The sequence below is a fragment of the Topomyia yanbarensis genome, chromosome 2 (assembly GCF_030247195.1).
Source record: "Topomyia yanbarensis strain Yona2022 chromosome 2, ASM3024719v1, whole genome shotgun sequence".
Lineage (NCBI taxonomy): Eukaryota > Metazoa > Arthropoda > Insecta > Diptera > Culicidae > Topomyia > Topomyia yanbarensis.
The window spans coordinates 258,103,141-258,125,977 of NC_080671.1; the positions used below are offsets into that span (position 1 = coordinate 258,103,141).

General features: G+C 36.1%; 1 protein-coding gene across 1 annotated transcript; it reads left to right on the forward strand.

The window, feature by feature from the left end:
* The first annotated feature begins 21,648 nt into the window (after positions 1 to 21,648).
* Positions 21,649 to 22,302, forward strand: LOC131680265 (uncharacterized). Its single transcript, XM_058960982.1, has one exon. It carries the CDS (start codon positions 21,649 to 21,651, stop codon positions 22,300 to 22,302), a length of 654 nt encoding a protein of 217 aa, XP_058816965.1.
* The last annotated feature ends 535 nt before the right edge of the window (positions 22,303 to 22,837 follow it).

Genomic DNA, 22,837 nt, shown 5'->3' on the forward strand with positions numbered 1-22,837 from the left:
TCTCATATAAACTATAGGAAAAATTAAAAATTGAATTTTTATTTTTGATGCTAAATGTGTTCAAGGTGCATGAAACGTCGAGATTTGATGCAAACTCGAAAAAAAAATTGATTCACTTTTTTGGATTTTGGCACATTTTTGCCTTTCTCATATAGAAAGGTTAGGTTGACGTTTTTCAGAGTGATTGCATAACTCTGAAAAACGTCAACCTAATTTTTTTTCGACTCGCATAAGGTTTCTGGATTTTAACAGGGGCGTAGTTGATGGTTTACGGAGAGGGGTTTCACCCTCCACCCCCTCTACTGTTCACTCCCCTCCTTTAAAAATCTCCTTAAATCAGCCCTCAGACCACCACCCCATCCAGCCCTCATACCCCTCCCTTTCAACCCCATCATCTTTAAACCACCATTATATCACAAAGCATACCAATTTAAGCTGGGGAGTCGTTCGTTCATGAGACTTTCGTCCTCCTCACATACCCACCCCCGCATGACAAAATAAGTTAGCAAGCAGATAACATTGATCTAATGCTGATTAGGCTAATGGAGTATGATATTTTTTTGTTTCAAGTGTTTCACCGTCGACACGTAGCTCATCAAGTTCGTGGCTGGCATGCCATTGTGTATAAGTGCAAAGTGTACTAAGAATGTAATTGACATTTCCACAAGTATGTTGAACATAAAAAGCCTCCGTGCCATAGTTTAGAGAAATGAGAAAGGCACAATTGCACCGCTAGGTGGATTAAAACAGGTTTTTTATCTGTGTATACCATTAGATTCAGTTCGTCGAGTTCGGCAAATGTCTGTGCGTATGTATGTATGTGTGTATGTATGTATGTGTGTATGTGCATCTGTGTGTGTATATGTGACCAAAAATGTCACTCATTTTTCTCAGAGATGGCTGAACCGATTTTGACAAACTTATGTTTTTTTTTTGTTTGAGGCGAAACTGAGTCAGTTCCTAACCCCAACTGCTGTCAAAATGTATGAACTGACAGCGGTTGGGGTTACAACCAGACTCAGTTTCAGGTTCAAGCGAAATCGCCATTAGTCTCAAATGAAAGATACGTTTCCATAGGCTGCTATTGAATTTCTGATGGATCTGACTTCCTGTTCCGGAATTACAGGGTGGTGAGCACGATCACGCAGAAAATGTTGATTTTAATAAATTCTTCAATGAGTGTATAAAGGTGAAAATTTTTCCAAAATATGACCACAACTGCTTCGATTTGTAATATTAGGTCACTAACATCCATTCAAAGTCTTTTTGACCACATTGACCACCATCATCGGTTCTGGAAGCCCCGGCGGAAGTATCCAAATTCAGAATAACAGTCACATTGGTTTCTCGGAGATGGCTAGACCGATTCAACCAAACTTAGTCTCAAATGAAAGGTGTTGCGCCTTTGACCACCATAGACGGTTCCGGAAGTTCCCCTAGAAAAGCGGCCATTTTTCAAAATTGACGAACTCACATCAGTTTTTCAATTCAATATTACTTGGCTGGATTTTCTTTTGCAAAATTTTAGAACTCGAATAATGATTTCTTTTCTTGTATATAGTTGTCAAGTCATGTATAACAAAATAGTAATGTATACAATTGAAAGCTTTTAATAAATATAAGAAACTAAAAAATTCTCGTGTTCATGATTGAGAAAGGCACAATTGCACCGCTAGGTGGATTAAAGCAGGTTTTTCAATAGCGATCATTGTTACTATTTACAGCTGGTATCAGCTTGATAATCCTAAAAAAAAACGAAAAAACAACTGCTAGTAAAAAAGTATCGGAGGGCGAAACTTTAAATAAACAAGCAAAAATACAGTTTCGCCCGTTGTATTTTTTGCTGTAGTTTAAGAAAGCAATATCGTAGAATCCAATTTTTTATGTTAATTTGTTGTGTTTCAAAGCCCTCATTTGCATGCATGAAAAAAACCTTATGTTTACATTTATAAGTATCGCCCTTTTCACAAAATAGCGTTGAAATGAAATCGCAGCTCCTGATATCACGCTATCTCTGAAGTGCATGCGTGCATAGTTCCAAATTTTACTTCGACATCGACTTTTTCTAAAGGTGACTTCCCAGTAGTATCCTTGATTTGAATTATTATCGCTAATCCTAATGCCAAAGAACAAATAAAAATCTCTCGAAAACGAACTGTTTGGGAAAATCATCATCATTACTGTAATTTGCATTTTCACGAACTTTTCGATAACCTTCCGTCACTTGCGTTAATTCACTGGGTGCACAGTGCTCTGAAAATCTAGCGAAATCGTCTTAGGGCACCAGCGAGTCTAATTCAGAGCTATCTGCGTGGCGAGTTAAATCTGTAAATAATACTAAAAATTAATTTCTATTCCATAATTTTCAGTTCAGCAATTCGAGAGATCGTGCTCACTGCAAGCCATGAAAAATAGACTACGTTGTGAAGCGATGGTCACTATTTATTAAAAAATCACGGTTAAATATAAAATAAAACTATTAAAAATTAAAAAAATAGTTTATAATTTTCACAAACTTATTAGGAAAAATTGTTTAATAAGCTTTCGTAATATTGGAAAAAAGCTGAAAATTTCAGTATTTTCTCTATCTGCAACATATAAACCCTTAAGTATACCAATTAATTGGTATACGAATTGGAATAGGTTCGCCAAATTTTGGAAGAAGTCTATAAAATAACCCCTTGAAAACTACCTTCAAATTGTTGTAGTTCGATGCAATAAAAAAATCCCCAAAAATTGAAATGTACCTATTAATGTGAAATACAGTGAATAATACATACAATAAAAACCCATTTTTATCAGTCTCATGGTGTATTTTAGGCTGACATAATGGGGACATTGACTATATCGGCCATTTTTTTTCTTTATAATAATCTGAAGCTGTTAAAATATTCTTCCCGTCCCTTGATGTAGTCTGATAACCATTGGCGTGCGCAAGGGGGGGGGGTGGCTAGGGGGGGGGCTATAGCCCCCCTAATGCGCTGGAATAAACAAAATTGGTATTATTATAATGTTGAAAAGACATGGCAACTTACTGCATATCTCATTTTGTTTAAGCAAGCCATGTTATCTTAGTTGGCGCAAGTTCGTTGAAATCAGGAATCTCTATCGATAATAAGATAAGGTTGCTAAGAGGAAGCGGTAATTGCAGCAAAGATTCGGTTACTGGCTTAAAAATACAAGAGTGTTGGTGATCAATTTCATTTTTTGCTTTGACTAAAAATTATAAACTTTTTATTGCAAATGATTAATGCAGTCGGTAAAGGCATATATGGCGATTCCAGGAGGTATTACATGGAAAGCGAGAACAAGAGAAACTTTCAACGTTCTTCTAAAACTTAACAGTAATATAGTCTTAGAAGAACTATATAGATGTTATTTATTTGAATAACAACTTATTCTACTTCAATCTTATTTTCATTTTAACGACATTAAATTAGCTAGAAATTACTAAGTAGGAAAAGTTTTAAAAAATTAGTTATGAAAGGATTTGGAATATACAGATAGGAAAGCTGTCGGTTCTCATGATAAAGAGGGACGACTCTGCTGTTGCCGTGAAACATGATAGATTTAAGCAATTCGTAGTAACTCTGCCTAAGCACGACTCCTACCAGCAGAAGATAAAAAATTAGTCCGGAAGTTTCTAAGCCTGTTCCTACCCAAGTAACAATTGAAGTTTTATAGCACGCTACAAGTGCAATCTTAGTTTAATAGTAAATACCAAAAATATGTGTTTAAATATCTTATTTCATGGAAAGCATGAGACATATAATTCCGCCTTTAGGTCAAAAGGTTTTGGGGAACGATCAACAAAAGATTGCCTGATCACAACGTAGCAGCAAGTTCATAAGGTGATCAGCTCAGCAGTCACATGTCTATCGGATAACACACGAGGAAACTGGTTCGATGTGGATTGCCAACGAGCAACAGATGAGAAAAATCAGACTAGGAGCTTATTGCTCGCACTGGTTATATGTTAGAACAGTGTAGTGAGCTGAAAGCCGCTGAAAAGGACGATCACGACAGGGGCGCATAAGGCTTGATAATTATGGACTAGCATGTTAGAGACAGTTTAAAATAATATTCAGTTTTGGGCATGTAGAGGAGACTCGTTAAAGTGATTAGTAGACACCCTATAAGGCGTCGTCGACTTTTGGGTAAAGAGTTGCTGTCACCGGAGTTATGCAATCGAGGAAAATATGTGTGTGGAGCGAGACTGGAAAGTGGCTCCCTGAAAAGTGGCTCAAATACCCAGTCGCTATAAATAGCATAGGTTTACGAAAAAAATTGATTTCTTTCCTAAATATGTTTTCTAAACGCATTTTGGACCACACAAAAAATCTCGAAAAGTGTTATTAAATGTTTTCCAACAGAAAGAAAATTTTCCATTTTCTACTTGATTCTCGGAGTTGCGCAGAAGTTATTCAGAAGTTTTTATTTATGTTTATGTTTATTACCTTCACCAACAGGCCCCTTGGCCCCAATGGTGGTTGCTTAAACTAATTACACTTTAAAACTGCCAACATTTTCGCTTTTATCGCATTCCGCGTCCGGTTGAAGTCAAAGGCCGTCGCCACACTGTTAAAAATTCATTGGAGTCCGGTAACAGCGCTCTGGCAACCATAGTTGGTTCTCCTGAACGGAACTCGCAGAAGAGAGTTATTACGTAGAGCTCGAACGCGGGCTTGAAGATCCAGACGTCCGAGGATTGTAGGGCATTCCACTCTGGCAGAGAGTATGTCCGAGACGAACAGGGCTCGAGAACAGTCCCTCCGAATGCTGAGCGTGTCGAGGTGTATTAGCTGGCAACGGTTTTCATAGCTCGGCAGCTGAAATCTGTTCGCCATGGGAGATAACGAAGGGCGAAGCGTACGAACCTGCGTTGGACAGCCTCGATTCTGTCAATCCCGTTCTGGTAGTACGGATTCCAAACAGCTGAACAATATTCTAACGTTGAGCGAACCAACGCGCAGTAAAGCGATTTAAGACAATATACGTCCCTGAAGTTTTTCGCTATTCGGAAGATGAACCCAAGCTGTCGTGATGCCTTATCCACGATGTATGACGTATGAGGTTTGAACGTTAGTGCCGAATTCATGATGACTCCTAGATCTTTGATGTGAGAGTGTCTTGGAATGCTCGAGCCGAAGGAATGGTCGTTAAACTGAGTTGGTTGGCGTTTCCGCGTGAACGTAACGATTGAGCATTTGCTCGGTTTTAAAACCATTCTGTTTAGATCACACCACGTACTAAAGCTGTCCAGTTCCCTCTGAAGAAGCTCGGCATCGGTTTTATCCCGTATTTGTTGAAAAATCTTCATGTCGTCGGCGAAAGAAAGGGGTCCTTGTAATGTGAAATTGACGTCATTAAAGTAGAGGAGGAATATTACTAGACCGAGATGGCTTCCTTGTGGGATGCCGGATGTAGCGAAGAATGGTGCAGATAGACAGTCCTTAATGCTGATTTGGAGTTGCCTTCCATCGAGGTAGGAACGAAACCAGCGCAGAAGTTGTCCATGAATGCCGAGTTTGTCCAGCTTCGCTATTGCGATATCATGGTTGATTTTGTCGAAGGCCGCAGATATATCTATGTAAATAGCATCGGTTTGCAATCCGTCAGCGAATCCATCCATTACATATGTTGTGAACGAGAGCAGGTTTGTCGTTGTCGATCGTTTAGGCATGAAACCGTGTTGGTCATCTGCAATGTAGTGTTTGCAGTGAAAGAAAATAAGATCTAACACAACCAGCTCGAATAGTTTTAATACAGCACTTAAACACGAGATTCCCCGATAATTGTCAATGTTCGATTTGTTTCCTTTTTTATGAACTGGAAACATGTGCGCTGCTTTCCAGCAGGAAGGGAATGTACCAGTAGTGAGTGATAGCTCGAAGATGATGCACTTTTTGACGAAAATCGAGGGAACACCATCTTGACCCGGAAACAAGATGCTTTCAGTTTGGCATTTTCTGCAAGAATGGCAGCATTATTGACACAAATTCGGTTGATGGTTCGTCCTTAGCGGCGGCAGCGACTTGTTGTGGTGGCAGGTGCTCGTTGAAAAAAACGCTTGAAAATTTGTCGGATAACAGTTGGCAAATTTCCTTAGTGTCGGTGCCTAAAACTCCATTAAACGACATACAAGATGGCAAACCGGATTCTTTTCGCTGCTCGTTAACATACTTCCAAAACGACTTGGGCTTGGATTTCAGTTGACGCTCGACGTTTCGCTGGTGTCTAAAAAGGCGCGTCTGCTTTGCTGTTTGTATTCGTGGTTGAGTTGAAAGTAGTGGTTTCGTAATGTCTTATGCTTCGATAATTTTTTAAATGCAGCTCGTTTGGCAGATTTTAAACGTCTAAGGACGGTTGATTGCCAGAGAAGGTGTTCATCGGTACCAATTATTCGTTTTGGCACATGGCGGTCGATAAGATAGTTAAGAATACTAAAAAACGTCATCGCTGCTTCGTTCGCGTCGTCATTGTTAATATTTTCGTCCCTGTTTATATCCAACAGCGTGCTAACGATGCCGTCGTAGTCAGCGTTTTTTAAATCGTACACTTGCAAAAAAGCATGATTTTTTATTGAAAAATCTTGAAACCGCAGCTTTTGTGCTTGAACGCCAATATTTTGATATCGTTTCCAGTGAACATGATATCTCGTGAACCAAATCACAGACCAATCTTCAATTTTGGAATGTTGTTCGCGATTATAATAGCAAGCTTACGACAAAATTTCAAAATTAATTGTGAATGTTTCTCTAAAAAATTTTAAGAATACAACGTGTTTTAGTCACCGTAAAAATAAAGCTTTTCGCATAAATAAAAAATATTCTCATTATGATACCCATAAATTTTAAAATAGAGCAACAGTTCATGACTTCAAATTTATTTGTGAATTGGAACTACGGATATGGTATGAATCGTAACGGACTTTCTAAAAAAATCCGCATTCGAGATCATCGTTGTGGTACGAAGTAGAGTGAGCCGTACATCGAATATTCCATTCTGACATGTGTTTCAAAAAGTGCCGTCCAATATATAATTCGATAACAAAATAAAATAACTTGTTTTGTAATCGAACCTTTACCAGAAATCTACCTGATAATGGAGGTTCAACATAACTGAATGTTTTTAAGCTGTTAGCCCCCCCCCCCTAATGGAAAAGGCTGCGCACGCCTATACTGATAGCTATTTCTGATTATGATGAACTTTTTGTTTTTTTGCATATTTCCATCTTCATGATAAGGAAAACATGCTCAAGAAAGGATTTACTCGAATTCAGTCTTGTTCGTCTGCTAGAGCCCATCAAACATATGTTCATATTTGGCTGATAAAATCGGGGTTTCAATGTATTATAATAGATTTTCAGCATTTGAAGAAGTTTCTTGTGAATGAGTGTAGAACGACTTTTTTTCTACTTACTTGAAATCAGCGGCGTAGCCAGAAATTCGGTTTGGTGGGGGTTTAGTGAAAATCGATCTTACTGTCCAAACGGCATGATTCCGAAACCGTAATTTTTGAAGTTTTAAAATTATGCAGAATTAATTTTTCAGAAAAGAGTAACAGAGTTCGTGTCTTTGACGAATTTGCTGAGACTTTATTGTAGTCATGAATATTAACCTGAGAAAATGCACCATAAATACTTCTTGGACGATATACCGTCAAAATTATTTTATCAAATGATGCGCTGTTTAACGTTTGTAAAACTCATCGAAGATACTAAACCTCCGAAATTGGCGGTTTCAAAATAATGCTATCTTGACCTTAAATTACTGTTTTTGAACATATAATTGGTCATACAACAAAAATCAAATGCTCATTAAAATCGATCAGAAACTGCTAGAGTCGAATGGAAATCGTCATTTTTCATAAATTTCTCTCTACATTCGGAAAGTGTTATCCTCGTTATTAATCATATTACGTTTTCGTCTCAACTCGACGCATTTCCAAAATAAAAACCTGGTTTAATCCACCAAGTGGTGCAATTGTGCTTTTCTCATTTGTCCAGACTACGATTCCATGGCTGGTTATGTTCAATACAATGGTGGAAATGAATATTACATGTTCAGTACGATTTGCACATACATACAATGTATCGACAGCCACGATCTTGAGATACTATGAGATACTGAAACATCGCTTGAAACCAGCGGCGGATCATGGAGAAAGATCCGGGAGGTCCGGGTCCTGCCGAAAATTTTGAACATGTTAAGAAATTTTAAACTAGTTTTAATTTTAAAGTAGCAACCTCTCACTGCATACTTCCTCCGGCCCGGTATGATTGACGATTTTTAGAGTGATTGCATAACCTTTCTATATGAGAAAGGCAAAAATGTACCAAAGTCCAGAAAAGTCAATTTTTGTCAAACATTAATTTTTTCGATTTTGCATCAAATCTCAATGTTTCATGCATTTTAAAGTCATTTGGCATCAAAAATACAAACTTGATTTTGAAAATTTTTCATTTTACTTTATATGGGAATTTGCTGTGTGATTGCACTCTTCAACTCGTAACTCCGGAACCGGAAGTCCAATCAATAAAAAATTCAATAGTAGCCGATGGGAAGGTTGTACCTTTCATTCGAGACTGTGCAATCGGTCCAGCCATCTCTGAGAAACAGAGGTCACATTTTTTCTACATACACAAATACATACACACAGACATTTTCCGATCTCGACGAACTGAGTCGATTGGCATATGACACTCGGCCCTCCGGGTCGGGATTAGATTGACAAATTTTAGAGTGAATGAGAAAGGCAAAAACATTTTTAGCAAATGTTGAAAGTTATGTTTTTTTGGTGAGCAGTTCTATGCTTCATAGACATTAAATCAATTTTAACTTCGCTTCCTATTAAATAACTAGTTTTACAGAAAATTGTTTTTAAAATAAGCGAACTATTTAAAATAAATTTAGCGCACCCAATTCTAAAGAAAAATTAAAACTTATTTAGAATTTATTACTCTGGTTAAAATCTAAGATTTATTTATTTTATAAAAAATGACAGTATACGAAGCTTCGTAAAATAAGGTAAAGTAAAATTTCGGTTTTTGTGTTTTTTTTACTCAAAAAACCGAACAATATACTCAAAAACGTGTTTAATCCACCTAATAGTGTGATGAGACATTTCTTATAACTCTTATCACTCTTCGGATATTATATCGTTTGAGAGCATTTAGAACTTGATGCTTTGCAATGTTTTTGATAACACATACTACATGGGATAGTGGCAGGACTCAGAGAATCGCTCAAATCAGCATAGGACAACATCAGTGCTAGAAATCTCAAACCAAATCAATGGGAAAGCGAAAAAATGGCCCATAAAATAGACATACCAACGAATTATTGTTAATGCTCTGTTAATAAAATATCTATATTGCTGTGGGAAAACTGAATTTTCCTAAAGGGGTTATATATTGTACTGAAACAAAAAAAAAACGAATTTTTTTTAATCGATTTGAAGTTTATATTTTACTCAAATTTCCAACGCGACTGAGAACTAAGAAATCGACGCTTTTTCTTGAAAAGGGCGTTACTAGCAGTGATACCGTTCAAAGAAAATCAACAGTGAATATTTCCAGACTTGGTTTTATTTCCTATTTAAGAACTATTGTGTTTTTGACATCCTAGATTGCATGATTCAGTGATCGAAACCCAAAACTTCATAAAGTATTTGAAATTATTAAATTAAAATTTGTTTTTGCTATTGAAATTGACAAAATGATAGTATTGGCCCTTTGGCGATTGTTTACTTTTTCGGTCCCATCTATCAGCATTGAAGTATCGCCCTTACGTTTTTTTACAATAACTACCGTTTTACACCACCGATTTCGTCCGGGTTTTTTCAACAGAGATCATTGTTACTATTTACAGCTGGTATCAGTTTGATAATCCTAAAAAATTACGAAAATAACAGTTTCGCCTCTAAACTGCTAGCAAAAAAAGTATCGCCCTGTTTGTTTGCATGGAGCGTGGAGGGCGAAACTTTAAATAAACAAACAAAAATACAGTTTCGCCCGTTGTATTTTTTGCTGTAGTTTAAGAAAGAAATATCGTAGAATCAAAATTTTTAGGTTAATTTGTTGCGTTTCAAAGCCCTCATTCGCATGTAAGAAAAAAGCCCTATGTTTACATTTGTAAGTATCGCCCTTTTCACAAAAAAAGCGTTGAAATCGTTGAAATGAAATCGCAGCTCCTGATATCACGCTATCTCTGAAGTACATGCGTGCATAGTTTCAAATTTTACTTCGACATCGACTTTTTCTAAAGGTGACTTCCCAGTAGTATTCTTGATTTGAATTATTATCGCTAATCCTAATGCCAAAGAACAAATAAAAACCTCACGAAAACGAACCGTTTGGGAAAATCATCATCATTACTGGAACTTTCATTTTCACGAAACTTTTCGATAACCTTCCGTCACTTGCGTTAATGCACTGGGTGCACAGTAGGGTGACAGGAAAAAAATGACCCCTATCGGCCCACCTCTGCGTCGAATCTTAGTCCCACCAGGAGTACTTGCACCAAATTTGAAGCAAATCGGACAAGTCTAACTACCGGACCAACGGGCCTGAAGTTTGTATGGGAATTTTCAACAATTTACATGGAGAAAACCCACCAGCACGCATTTTCGCCGCTAGGTGGCACTGTATGCATCGTATTATCACTGTAAGTGAAAATAAGAAGGATAATTGAATTGTCTACAACTTCTTCTGAACATACCATTGAGCTAAACTTAACGATTATTTCACAAAAATATATAGTTCGCGGGACTCGAGTACTGATACACAACCATGCACTGCTAAGCCCCATGCAAAACTGACTCAGACATCACTTCGTTAAAAGATTAATAACTTCTTTTAACATAGCCGGATTTACTAGCAGTCTTCGACAAAGTTGTAGATAATTAAAATATCTTTCTTATTTACACTTACAGTGATAATACGATGTGTACAGTGCCACCTAGCGGCGAAAATACGAGCTAGTGATTTTTCTCCATGTAAATTGTTGAAAAATCCAATATAAACTTCAGGCACGTTGGTCCGGTAGTTAGACTTGTCCGATTTGCTTCAAATTTGGTACAAGTACTTCTGGTGGGACTAGGAATCGACTCAGGGGTGGGCCGATTGAGTTTTCAAAAATTCATCATTTTTCTGGGCAGTCTAGTGCACAGTGCTCTAAAAATCTAGCGAAATTGTCTTAGGGCACCAGCGGGTCTGTAAAGAATACTAAAAATTAATTTCTATTCCATAATTTTCAGTTCAGCAATTCGAGAGATCGTGCTCACCGCAAGCCATGAAAAATAGACTACGTTGTGAAGCGATGGTCACTATTTATTAAAAAATCACGGTTAAATAAAAAATAAAACTATTAAAAAATTTCAAATAGTTTATAATTTTCACAAACTTATCACGAAAAATTGTTTAATAAGCTTTCGTAATATTGTGTAGGAAAAAAGCTGAAAATTTGAAAATAAATCTGAGGATTATGATTGATTACAGAACTCTGGAATTTTCTATTGGAATGTTTTCAGGCAGGAATTTGATATTGATGCTATTCAGCCCGGGGACAACTTGACAGCTCCTATATATTGAGCTCCTAAGCGAATTTTGTGGTGATTTGGTGATGTCATGGCGGCTCGAATGGAACAAAATTTAAAAAAGGCGCATCCCATCTATTGTTTTCTATATCTGTAAAAAATGAACAATTTAAGTATTTCTATCACCAAATTTATTTCGCTCTTCAAATTAGAAACTGTCCATACCTTAACAGAAACATAGATTCCATTTTGGATCTACAAAATCCAAGAAAAATAAATCGATTTTCAGGAATACAAGAAAATGACTTTCAAAATCGAGCCACTTCCACTTATATTGAAATTTCCGAAAATCTTCGGGATCGAACCAACATGAAATCCTCCGGTAGACGCCGTTCAATTAGTTTTCTGTCGGGCTGGAACTGAGTATTATGCGAAATGAATTCTGAAGGAATCAGTACCAAAACCATCGCAAAATCTTTTGGAAAGAATTATTGCAAAAGTCGAACAAAACTCTGGCAAGAGTCGAACATAATAGACCTTTCTCGTCCGACCTAACCCCCTTTTTTCTTATTTTTATTCAAAAGACTACACATTTTTAAGAATATTTCCGCTGAAATGAGACATTTTAGAGCTATCGTGATTTTTTAATGATTTTTTTAAATTTGAAAAATGCAAGAATGTTGAGTATTTTTTCACCTTTGCAAGAATGGTGGGACTCAAAATATGTGTTTAGGCAGCACTGTTTTGTATATTTTTGCTTGGCTTCCTGGCAACGCGGCAAATGAAGTGGTGAGTCGCGGTACAAAGTTCATTGGTTATGTAAACAAACTAAAGTGAACCTCTCGGTGGAGAACGTTGCATGATAATGTTTAACCTCACTTTTTTGACAGTTCAAAGAGATTGTTTACATGATCTTGGAATTTTTGTTGATTCGATCATAGTATGAGAAACTTGGTTTGGTTCGCTGCCAAATGTTAACACTTTCCCAACAAGGTCGCTCAGCTGATTTTTTAATTGATGTCGACATCATACATTGTTCCGTTAAATTTAACATTTTTACTTTTCTTGTACAGGTAAACTTCGATATAACGTACATCTCGGTTTAAAAAGTGTACGTTATATCGAATTGTACGTTATATCGAAGCATGCAAAATTCTAACACAATTGTTGTTCATAGTACTTCATTTTGTAGAATTTTGATACTGCGTAACTGATTTTGAAAATCTAACCTACCTAGCAGTATGAAGCAACATTTCTCATAAGAAAATTATAGCGGTTCCATAAAAAAGATGCCACAATTTTTTTTTGCTTATATGAATTAAATTTATTGAAAATATTCTTATTTTGACTCATTTCCTAATTACAGTAATGTTTCGATTATATCACAGTCGGTCTGTATTTTAGCGTGATATATTTGAAGCGTGATATATTCAAAACAAAATAAAAAATTTCATTCAAGCATTAACTCATATATTTTTATAAACTAAAAGTAATAAAAACTTAAAGTTAGTCAAAAGAATAAATCATAGTAGGGTAATAAGCCTATTTTTGCCATGCTTGTATAATCACACTACCCATTTGAAGCCGTTGGTTAGAGCAGCGTCTGCCATTTTTGTTCAACGCATTGGGTAAAACGGTATGGTATCAGTGGATATTTTTTCCTCACACAGCTTCACTTTACGTATCCCGTACCGTTTCTTAAAATTGAGCCATCCAAAACTAAACTTGAAGGAATCTGGCACGTTAAGGTTTTGGATAAATATCTTGATTTTTAAAATCTGTGTATTCTAAGAGACTGCGACTCAGTTCTCGTTATTTCAACATCCATAGAAATAGTCCCATCTCCAATTGTTGATGTTATCCTTTCAAAAGAAAAGAATTCACATCGATTCAAGAGAAAATGCATATCTCGGCATACCTACCATATATTGCGTATTTTGTTTTTCTCATTATTTTGTTAGATTTTCCTGCAACAATTTAAAAAAGAAGTCGATTTGTTTGCCTGGTACACCAGACGGTCCCTCCAGACGGTGTTTTAAGGACACGGCAAATAAGTTACGAAGAATTTACGGAACTAAAATTGAAATCGGCCGAAAGATATTTCGGCAATCCTAGTCATTGCAACAACATCTTGTTAAAACATGATTTCGAGATTATTGACGTTTAAAGTTTAGCGCCACGCCCTCCATTCAATGAAAGTAATAAGATGAAGAGCACTATAACTTTGCTTCTACTACTTAAACCTCTATAAAAATTTCAGATACTTTCTAAAGAATCTATACTTCAAGAAAAAAGAATAAAAAAGATTGACTTTTTGACCGACCTCATCATATATAAACCCTTAACTAAATAAACCGAAACCTAATAATAGGCTCATTACCCTACATGTAAATAAGCGAATCAATTGTAAAAAAATCCTAAAAGTGCCAGGACACAAAATGTGGCTTAATTGGATCAAAACGTAGTGTGCCTTGTCTGTTTTTCAAAAAGCGTGATATAATCGAGATAAAACCGTGATATAATCGAGGGTGATATAAACGAGTATTGATATAAACGCATAGTGATATAATCGAAACATTATTGTATTAAGCCATTAGTCATTATTATTCTGTCTGGGCTTGTAATTTTTTTTTTATATATTCCCACCGTCAGCGCCTCATCAAATGAAAGCAATTTATGAATTTTAAGCATTACAATAGACTATAAAGATGCACTTGTATCCACCATTCAAGTATTTCTGAAAATATATTTCAGTCCGGTTTCCTAAATACTGCAAACCGGTCGTAAATTTGCACAGATGTCCGTGTAACTACAAACATGATCTCTCACTCTTATTTATTTAATGAGACATATGACAGGATTTATAAACACGTGACATTCAACGATTCTAGTAACCTGACTCAGGAGTCTCAGAAAGCAGCAGTAAAATTTTGATAAATATCACTGGATCCTCGTAGATCGTCATGGGGACGTCATTTTATGCGTCACATGATGGCAACATCAATGCAAAACAATCAGTTAAATGTGTCCGCATTACTTTCAATATGAATCGTAGATCATATGACCAAGGCTCCGAAAATTGCAACCACAGGCGAAATTAGTTTTTATCAAATTTTGCGTGAAACTATTTGTTTTCCGTATGTATATAACCTCTAATATTAAAAATATGAATGGTGATCCGAGGAAAAAATTTCATGTCTGTCATTTATGAAGGTTTGTTGATGCTACTTGCATCACCTGAAAATGACTAAAAGATCGTAAGGAGATAAAAAGGTAAACAAAATCCATATTTTCAACCTTTTGCTTGCAACCACATTTTTCTATCGTAGTCTAATTTAAATTTGATGATATTTCTTGAAAATTTTTGATGAATGTGGATTATTGCTTATTTTCAGTTGTGAAGTATTGGAAACCAAATAACTTGTAACGTGACAGATCAAAAATTCAAAAAAGTTTTGTGGACCACACCAACAACATGCATAGTGCATACAATGTCTAACCTGCATTTTTTCTTACTATTTTGACTATACTTTTTGAAACTGTATTGTGAAAACTTTCAAGTTTTATTTATTTTTAAGAAAACACAGTTTAACTTATGTAACGTGATAGATTTTTTCTGCTGTAAAGCAATTCCATTAAGTTTGATTCAATTGCGTAAATATTGGTAACAATCTTTAATTTTGATGAAACCTTTTACGTTTCATGTATATGGGAGACTAAGTATTTTTCAATATTAAACAAACAATTTTTGTTCAAGAGTGATATTTAAAAAGGACGTATGAGATCTTGAATGCACTACTTTCAATGTACATTGTTCGAAAATCGCCATTTGTGCAGCAAAACTATATGATAGCGAGTTCTAGGGAATTAATTGTTCTGTGTGAATATTTTTTGGAGAAATTTTTCAAAAAAAGCAAAAAAATGTTAAAAATACAAATATATTGTTAAAAAAATGAAAATACAATTACAGAAAAATAATGTTTTTTCGTTAACGAAACCCTATAAACTGATGAAAGTATAATTGCATTATTAGGAAGTTATTAGTAAGAAAGCATTTTCAACTTCAAATATTCTTCTAAATTTGTTAGTATTTGCCAATCATAAATATAATTTTCTTATACAATATTAATACTAAATATAATTTCGAAGCAAAATGCTCTTAAGAAAAATTTTCCGAACCATTTTGATTTTTTTTTCAACAAAAATATCTAGTAGTGAAAATACGCCCTTTTAATAAATTACTCATAAATACGAAACGCAAAAAATATAACACATTTAAAATTTAATTGCAAATAAAAAAACTTTAAAATATAATTGCATCGTAGAGAAAATAACAATAAAAAGTTTTAACATATTTCAATAATTCTTTTAATTTTGAATTTTTATTTAATTTTTTTTCTTTCAATAATTTAGTTATAGAATGTAGTTCAAAATAGGTTTTCAATTCAAAATGCTCACGAAAAATTATCCTTCAAAATGCAGATGTTATTATTTTGGTTATTTTGGATTTTCTTTCGAAATAATATGTTACTTCTTGAAATTACGACCTTTTCAAAAGTTTTTCAAGTTTGTTCATCAAAACCAATATGTTTTTCAAAATAAACATGATATTTTCCGGTAATACTCAGTTCCTAGATTAAGGATGATTTGTGTACGATTGTCTTGATATTCTTGCTTCAATGAAAATGCAAAACTGTAACGTGACAGATTCTGGTTGTAACGTGACAGATCATTGAGAATACTCCATAAAATCCAAAACAAAGTTTTTCTTCAGGAAAACTATATTTCAAACCCTTCCTTGTTTGTAAGCTTCAACTTAAAACTGTTTTCATGAAAATTTGAGGGCCAACGGAACTGACTTTTTCTATTTAGTCGGGCAACATCCAAACTAACTGCGAAAAATGTGTAACGTGACAGACGTATCAAAATGATAATAAAGTGAAAACGGCTCATGATAGAAAAAAACTTTCTGTAGAAAAAATGTGCGGTTTAGTGACCTTAATAATGTGCAGTTGTGATAGAATATGGTTTTATTGTTTTTGCTAACTTATCTTATGAAATATGCGTAAAAATGTAACGTGACAGACTGAAGCCTTGACCATATAGTTGATGTAATTTGAGGAACCAAATGTCGAAAATGATAAGATGAATTTGTAACCCGAAGAACAGAATTTGGGAGTTTCAGGAAGCGATTGTATCGGATTGTCATCAAGTATGATTGCATTTGACATGCAATTTGTTGTGGCACAGCATGCCATGGAACTAAAACATTGTCATACGGCCCAGAAAATCAGATTCTACAGTCCCGAACCCAACCAACCAACCAATATTATTATTATAGCTTTCAGCTAAAACTAACTGATCTTGTATAATTTATTGAGATAAATTGTTGATTTTAATAAATTACGATCATACGCAAATGAAATGGGAAAAAATCGCTTTAGTAGTCTTCAATGAAGTAGCCAATTACTAACATATTCATTAGAAGCCCAATTAGTACGTTTTAAGATTGTGTATAACATATTGAATTCTTAAAATAAGGAATACATGTGTAATTGAAGCGAAATTTGAACATGAAAAATAAATTAAAAAATATGTACGTTATATCGAGGAAAAATGTACGTTATATCGAGTGACGCTATATCGAGGGTACGTTATATCACAGATAACAGACGTTTAGGCTAGAACAAAATTTCTTCAAAAACCTGTGTAAACTTTCAAATTGATAAACGTTGAAAATCCGTGTTTCACTATTGCCATCTGCGCAACTGTTTGCTACACGTGTTTGACAGCTGCACTCTAACTGCATTGTAGTGATCACTGCGCCATCTGCAAACGTTTGCCAAACATGTTTCAGATGTCTGATTTATTCGGAATTTCAGCAGCGGGTATTTACACACGATTCAAATCGAGCCTAAACGTCTGTTATCTGTGGTTATATCGAGGGTACGTTGTATCGAAGATTGCCTGTACATGATTCATTGAAGAAGCAAGGAATTTCTAGCCAAACATTTGAAAAAGGCCTACTGCCAAATGCAAACAAATCGAATTTTGATGTTCTCTATTAAAATCCTGGGACAGAACCTGTGGATAGATGTTTTCTTTTTCTTTTTTCGGTTCATTTTATCTCTTGTCTTGCATAGCCACTCTTTCTTCCACACATATTTTAAATGGACTGGCTACATTTGACAGTTCCCCCTGACTGCATTTGACGGTTCCCTTTGGCTGCATTTGACAGCTCCCCCTGGCTACAATTGACATTAGGTTTTTTCGTATCCACACGTTCCGTCCCAGTTAAAAACTATCTATCTGGCCATGTACATAAACATAACGCAACAATGGATTATGAAGAATTTTGATGATTTTATAACAAATTATAAAAGGGCCCGGCTGATATAAAAGTCCTAACTAGCAATACACTTATTATAAAATGATTATAAAGGATTATTGTAACTGATATCAAAAGGGTTATAAAGGCAGTGTAATACGTACTCAATGAATTAAGGGGTTTGTCTGATGTAAACAATATGCGCAATCAAACTAAATAAAACAGTATTCAATTTTTAAATAGAATTATAATGAATTCGACCAAAACTTCTTTTGCCTTTTTCTCATTTTCAAATGTTTGGGTAAAATTTAGATTATTTTATCGTTGTTGCGATCAATTTCGTTTGGTTTGTTTTGTTCACAATGTTAGTCGCAGAGCATTTTGGTGATCTATGGCAATTGATGACCTTTACACCCCATACTAGGTCCGCTCCTGTTGCAGCTGTTTCACCCTGTCCGGCACCGAGTCAACCGATGGTCCAACCTGCGCCGCACTCGTTTGTCGCTATGTCAGTGGCAGGGACTTGGATTAAAGGCCAAAATTTCAGCTACGGTTGGTGGTGTTGCTGCAATCGGTTTGCCTTCGGCCACGTTGGACATTCGGCTAACGGGAATATTCAGCGATTCCGATTCGAAGGAAGCAGCGCCAGTAGCAGACTGCTTCGGTTCAGCAATACGCTCCGGTATCGGACGAAGCTAACACTCCGACAGGACGAAGGTTTCGACGAGGGGCTCAGGAATAAGTAGCAGAGTCCTTGCACTTCCTGCTTGTCGAGTGAACAATTCCGACGAAACGACTGCCGCTCTCGCCAAGTTTGATCACCGTAATAAGTGCGACGTCAGCGGTATAGTGCCAGGATTAGTCGAGAACAGTTCCAGGACTGACTTGCCAAGAGCTACAAGATTAAATAGCAGGGCGTTTTCAAAGTTACCATAGTATAACGTAGAGGCTTTAGCCAGATGATTTATTCAGCAGAATAAGATAGCAAAATTACCCAAAACATATATATTGTTAAAAAAATGAAAATACAATTACAGAAAAATAATGTTTTTTGTTAACGAAACCCTATAAACTGATGAAAGTATAATTGCATTATTAGGAAGTTATTAGTAAGAAAGCATTTTCAACTTCAAATATTCTTCTAAATTTGTTAGTATTTGCCAATCATAAATATAATTTTCTTATACAATATTAATACTAAATATAATTTCGAAGCAAAATGCTCTTAAGAAAAATTTTCCGAACCATTTTGATTTTTTTTTCAACAAAAATATCTAGTAGTGAAAATACGCCCTTTTAATAAATTACTCATAAATACGAAACGCAAAAAATATAACACATTTAAAATTTAATTGCAAATAAAAAAACTTTAAAATATAATTGCATCGTAGAGAAAATAACAATAAAACAATCCTCTAATACCCGAGCTTATACCTTCTTCTTAAGTGGATCAATCTAAATGTATTACATTTTTCGTATACTTCACGAGTCTTTTCAACAACGTAAGTACACAGCTGCCGGAAGTTGCTACACCTGTCAAGACGAGGAGAGACGGTCAATTCTAATAACGGATGCAACATCCAGATTCTTGATTTGCCTAACCAACCAGATTCAACGGTTTAAATATTATATATAAATGTATTGTATCAAACACACGGCTCACCATCACCGAAAGGCTCGCAAACCTCCTCTTAAGCCAATTCAAGAAAAATTAAGGGAAAATTTGAATTGAAGTTCCAACCATATATCATTTGTAATCATCAATCGTTTATTAGTATATGACATGTCGATTTACCCTCTTCCTAAAGTCGATTGTGGCTAGATTATTATGAAGACCAAAATACGTTCCACAAGATTACAGAAATAGCTCAATTGGTAAAAGCGGCAGAACCACCACCATAAGATGTCAACAACAGAACATGGAGGACGGCATGCAATCAAATCACAGATTACCATAAATCGATAGAATAAAAAACGTTATTCGAACTGATGAGGGGGAAGGGGCCTTGGGGGAATCAGAAAAAAAACATTTATAAAGTTCTTTTTACATCTGCTGCATTTGATAGTGTCGATAAAGTAGTTTATTATACACACTCATCACATTTTGCCCATGGCATAGTGTCACTCGAAAACTATAACTGTACTATTCGAGAAATAGTTATCTGTGGTCACAATACACCAAATGATTGAAACGATTTGTGGTATGGTACCATGTTTGTTTTGTGTCACGATTTGTCAGATTGTAAAAAAATCCAATGACAATGTACCGCAAAAATGGATTATAAGATCACCATTGCCCTTATAATATGCCCAAAAATTTGTTCGAGGAAATCGGCATTTTTGAATGGTAACGTTACTTAACGACCTATTCGGTAAATGGTACAAGTGGCGCTGACCATAAATGGAATAGTCAATATGATTGCTGGTAGCGTTGGTTTATCGTTTCGTTAATGATAAGAGGAAACTTCAGGGAATGGTTTTTTAGGGTTCAAATACCGTTGCGGTTATCTTACAGGAATGGTCACCAAATATGCGGGTCGGCCCTCCGGGCCTCGGAAAAAATCTTGAAAGTTTGAGCGAATTCTATACATTTCTTTTATAAGAAATGTAAAGATATAACAAATCAGTATTTTATAAGTTTTAGAGCAAAACTTATTTCAAATTTTAAGGATTCGGTAGACTATTCGGGCCAAATAAGCAATCTACTAAATAAGTTTGGAATGATCAAAGTTACTCCGATGATCAAAGTCACCCCAATTCTGATATTTTCAGATATATTTACTGCCTTCAATTAGATATAAACTATCTTAAATATCCGTCTGTGTGATATAATTATTATATCAAACCAAGACTCAACAAAAATACTTTATATCAAAATAGACTGAGATATAATAAGATATAACCGATAAATTTTCTTGGTATAAAAACTAGATATTTTAACAACTATCCAGCTATATTTTATAGCAAACAGAGATATATATTTTTCCATGATATAATATTTTATTTTGATATACTTTTGATGTTAATTTCTGATCGGGGAGGGTTAACATTTCACCCTAATAACCGATTCTTCCGCGCTGACCCATCTACTCAGTACAAAATGGAAGGTCGGGTCATGATGCAGCCGATGGGCATTGAATCTGCAGCAATTCGATGTGACCGTCAAGCATCGCAAGCGCAAGGAGAACGTGGTTCCGGACGCCCTGTCGCGAAGCATCGCAGCTGTTCAAGAATCGTCGTTGTACGCGTCAATGTCCGACAAAGTGGCTGTAGGCCCGATGATTTTGTAGACTTCAAGATCAACGATGGGAAACTCTTCAAGTTTATCACCGTGAATGATAATCCCTGTGAAACTCGCTTCGAGTGGAAAATGATTCCCCCGCCCACCGAAGTTCCAAATATTCTTCGACAGTACCACGACGATTGCTTTCATCCAGGCTATGACAAAACCCTTGCACGGATCCGTCAACGATTCTACTGGCCAAGGATAACAGTAGAAATACGACAGTACGTTCAACAGTGTGGTATGTGCAAGGAAGTCAAAGCCTCTTCTGTCCCTGTTACACCTGCCATGGGAAACATGAAGATTGCCACCCGCCCTTGGCAGATCGTCTCAGTAGATTTCATTGGTCCCCTCCCCCGCACTCGCCGCGGTAGTCAGCACATTTTGGTGGTTTGTGACTACTTTTCGAAATGGGTAATGGTTTAGCCTGTGAGGAATGTCAGTAGTGCACCCATGTGTGCAATTTTGAAAGATCCTGAGAAACTCGGTTCCTGAAGTGATGATCACTGACAACGGAAGCAGTTTCATTTCCAAAGATTTCAAGGAGCTGTTGGTTCGTTTCAAAGTTGCCCACTGGCTCAACTCACGATATCACTCACAGGCGAACCCGGTTGAAAGAGTCAACCAAACTATCAATGCTGCAATTAGGACATACGTGAGGGAGGACCAACGCCTTTGGGACACTTGTGTTTCGGAGATCGAGATGGTTTTGAATACCAGTGTTTACTCGTCGACTGGATTCACACCATACTTCATTACTCACGGGCACGAGTACTCTGAAGTTAGCACCGATCATCTACTCACCCGTCACGATGAAAAACTGACTTCAGAAGAGCTAGAAGTACGGCGATCGAAAATGTTTGAGCGAATCTACGATCTTGTTCGCAAAAATTTGGTGATAGCTCACAACGCTTCACAACATCGATATAACTTACAGCAACCGCAATTTTCCAAAGCCTTTGTGGACGGCCAGCTGATATACCGCAGAAACATGAAACCGTCTAGTGCGGCACAAAATTACAATGCCAAGTACGGCCGACAATTTCTCCCATGTCATGTCAAAGCAAAAATTGGCTCATCCTTGTATGAGCTGGAGGATTTAAATGGTAAAAATATTGGGATTTGGCCGGCTACTCATCTAAAACCCGGTTAGTATCATTTGCGCATTGCAGCTGTGCGATTTCGAGGGTAAAAAGTATTAAAGAAAAAACAAACAGTTTTATTCGCACATAGCAACGGAAAAAACAACCGCATCATCTGCCAACACTCAGAATTCCAGCTCATTTCCGGCTGAACTTTACTGGGGTCCTCTTGTATCTTCCATCGATCTCAAAAAACGGTGCAAACTTCGAATTCGGACGTTGAATCTAAAATAAAACAAAAAAAACCTGTTTTAATCCACCTAGAGGTGCAATTGTGCCTTTCTCATTTCTCCAAACTATGATTTAATAGCTGGTTCGTACAATATAACATTATGGAAATGTCTTTCATTCTTATTACACTTGGTAAGTATATATAAGAGCACATTTTGCATTCATCGCGGTATCGGTTTGAATCGGAGTTTTCTATGTGATCGCACTCCACAACCCGTAACTCCGGAGCCGGAAGTCGGATGAAGATGGAATTTAATATCAGTTTTCGGGGACGTAACATCTTTCATTTGAGACTAAGTTGATCAAATCGGTTTA

Coding starts and splice junctions, on each gene's coding strand:
- LOC131680265 (XM_058960982.1), top strand. CDS start 21,649: ATGATCACTGACAACGGAAGCAGTTTCATTTCCAAAGATTTCAAGGAG.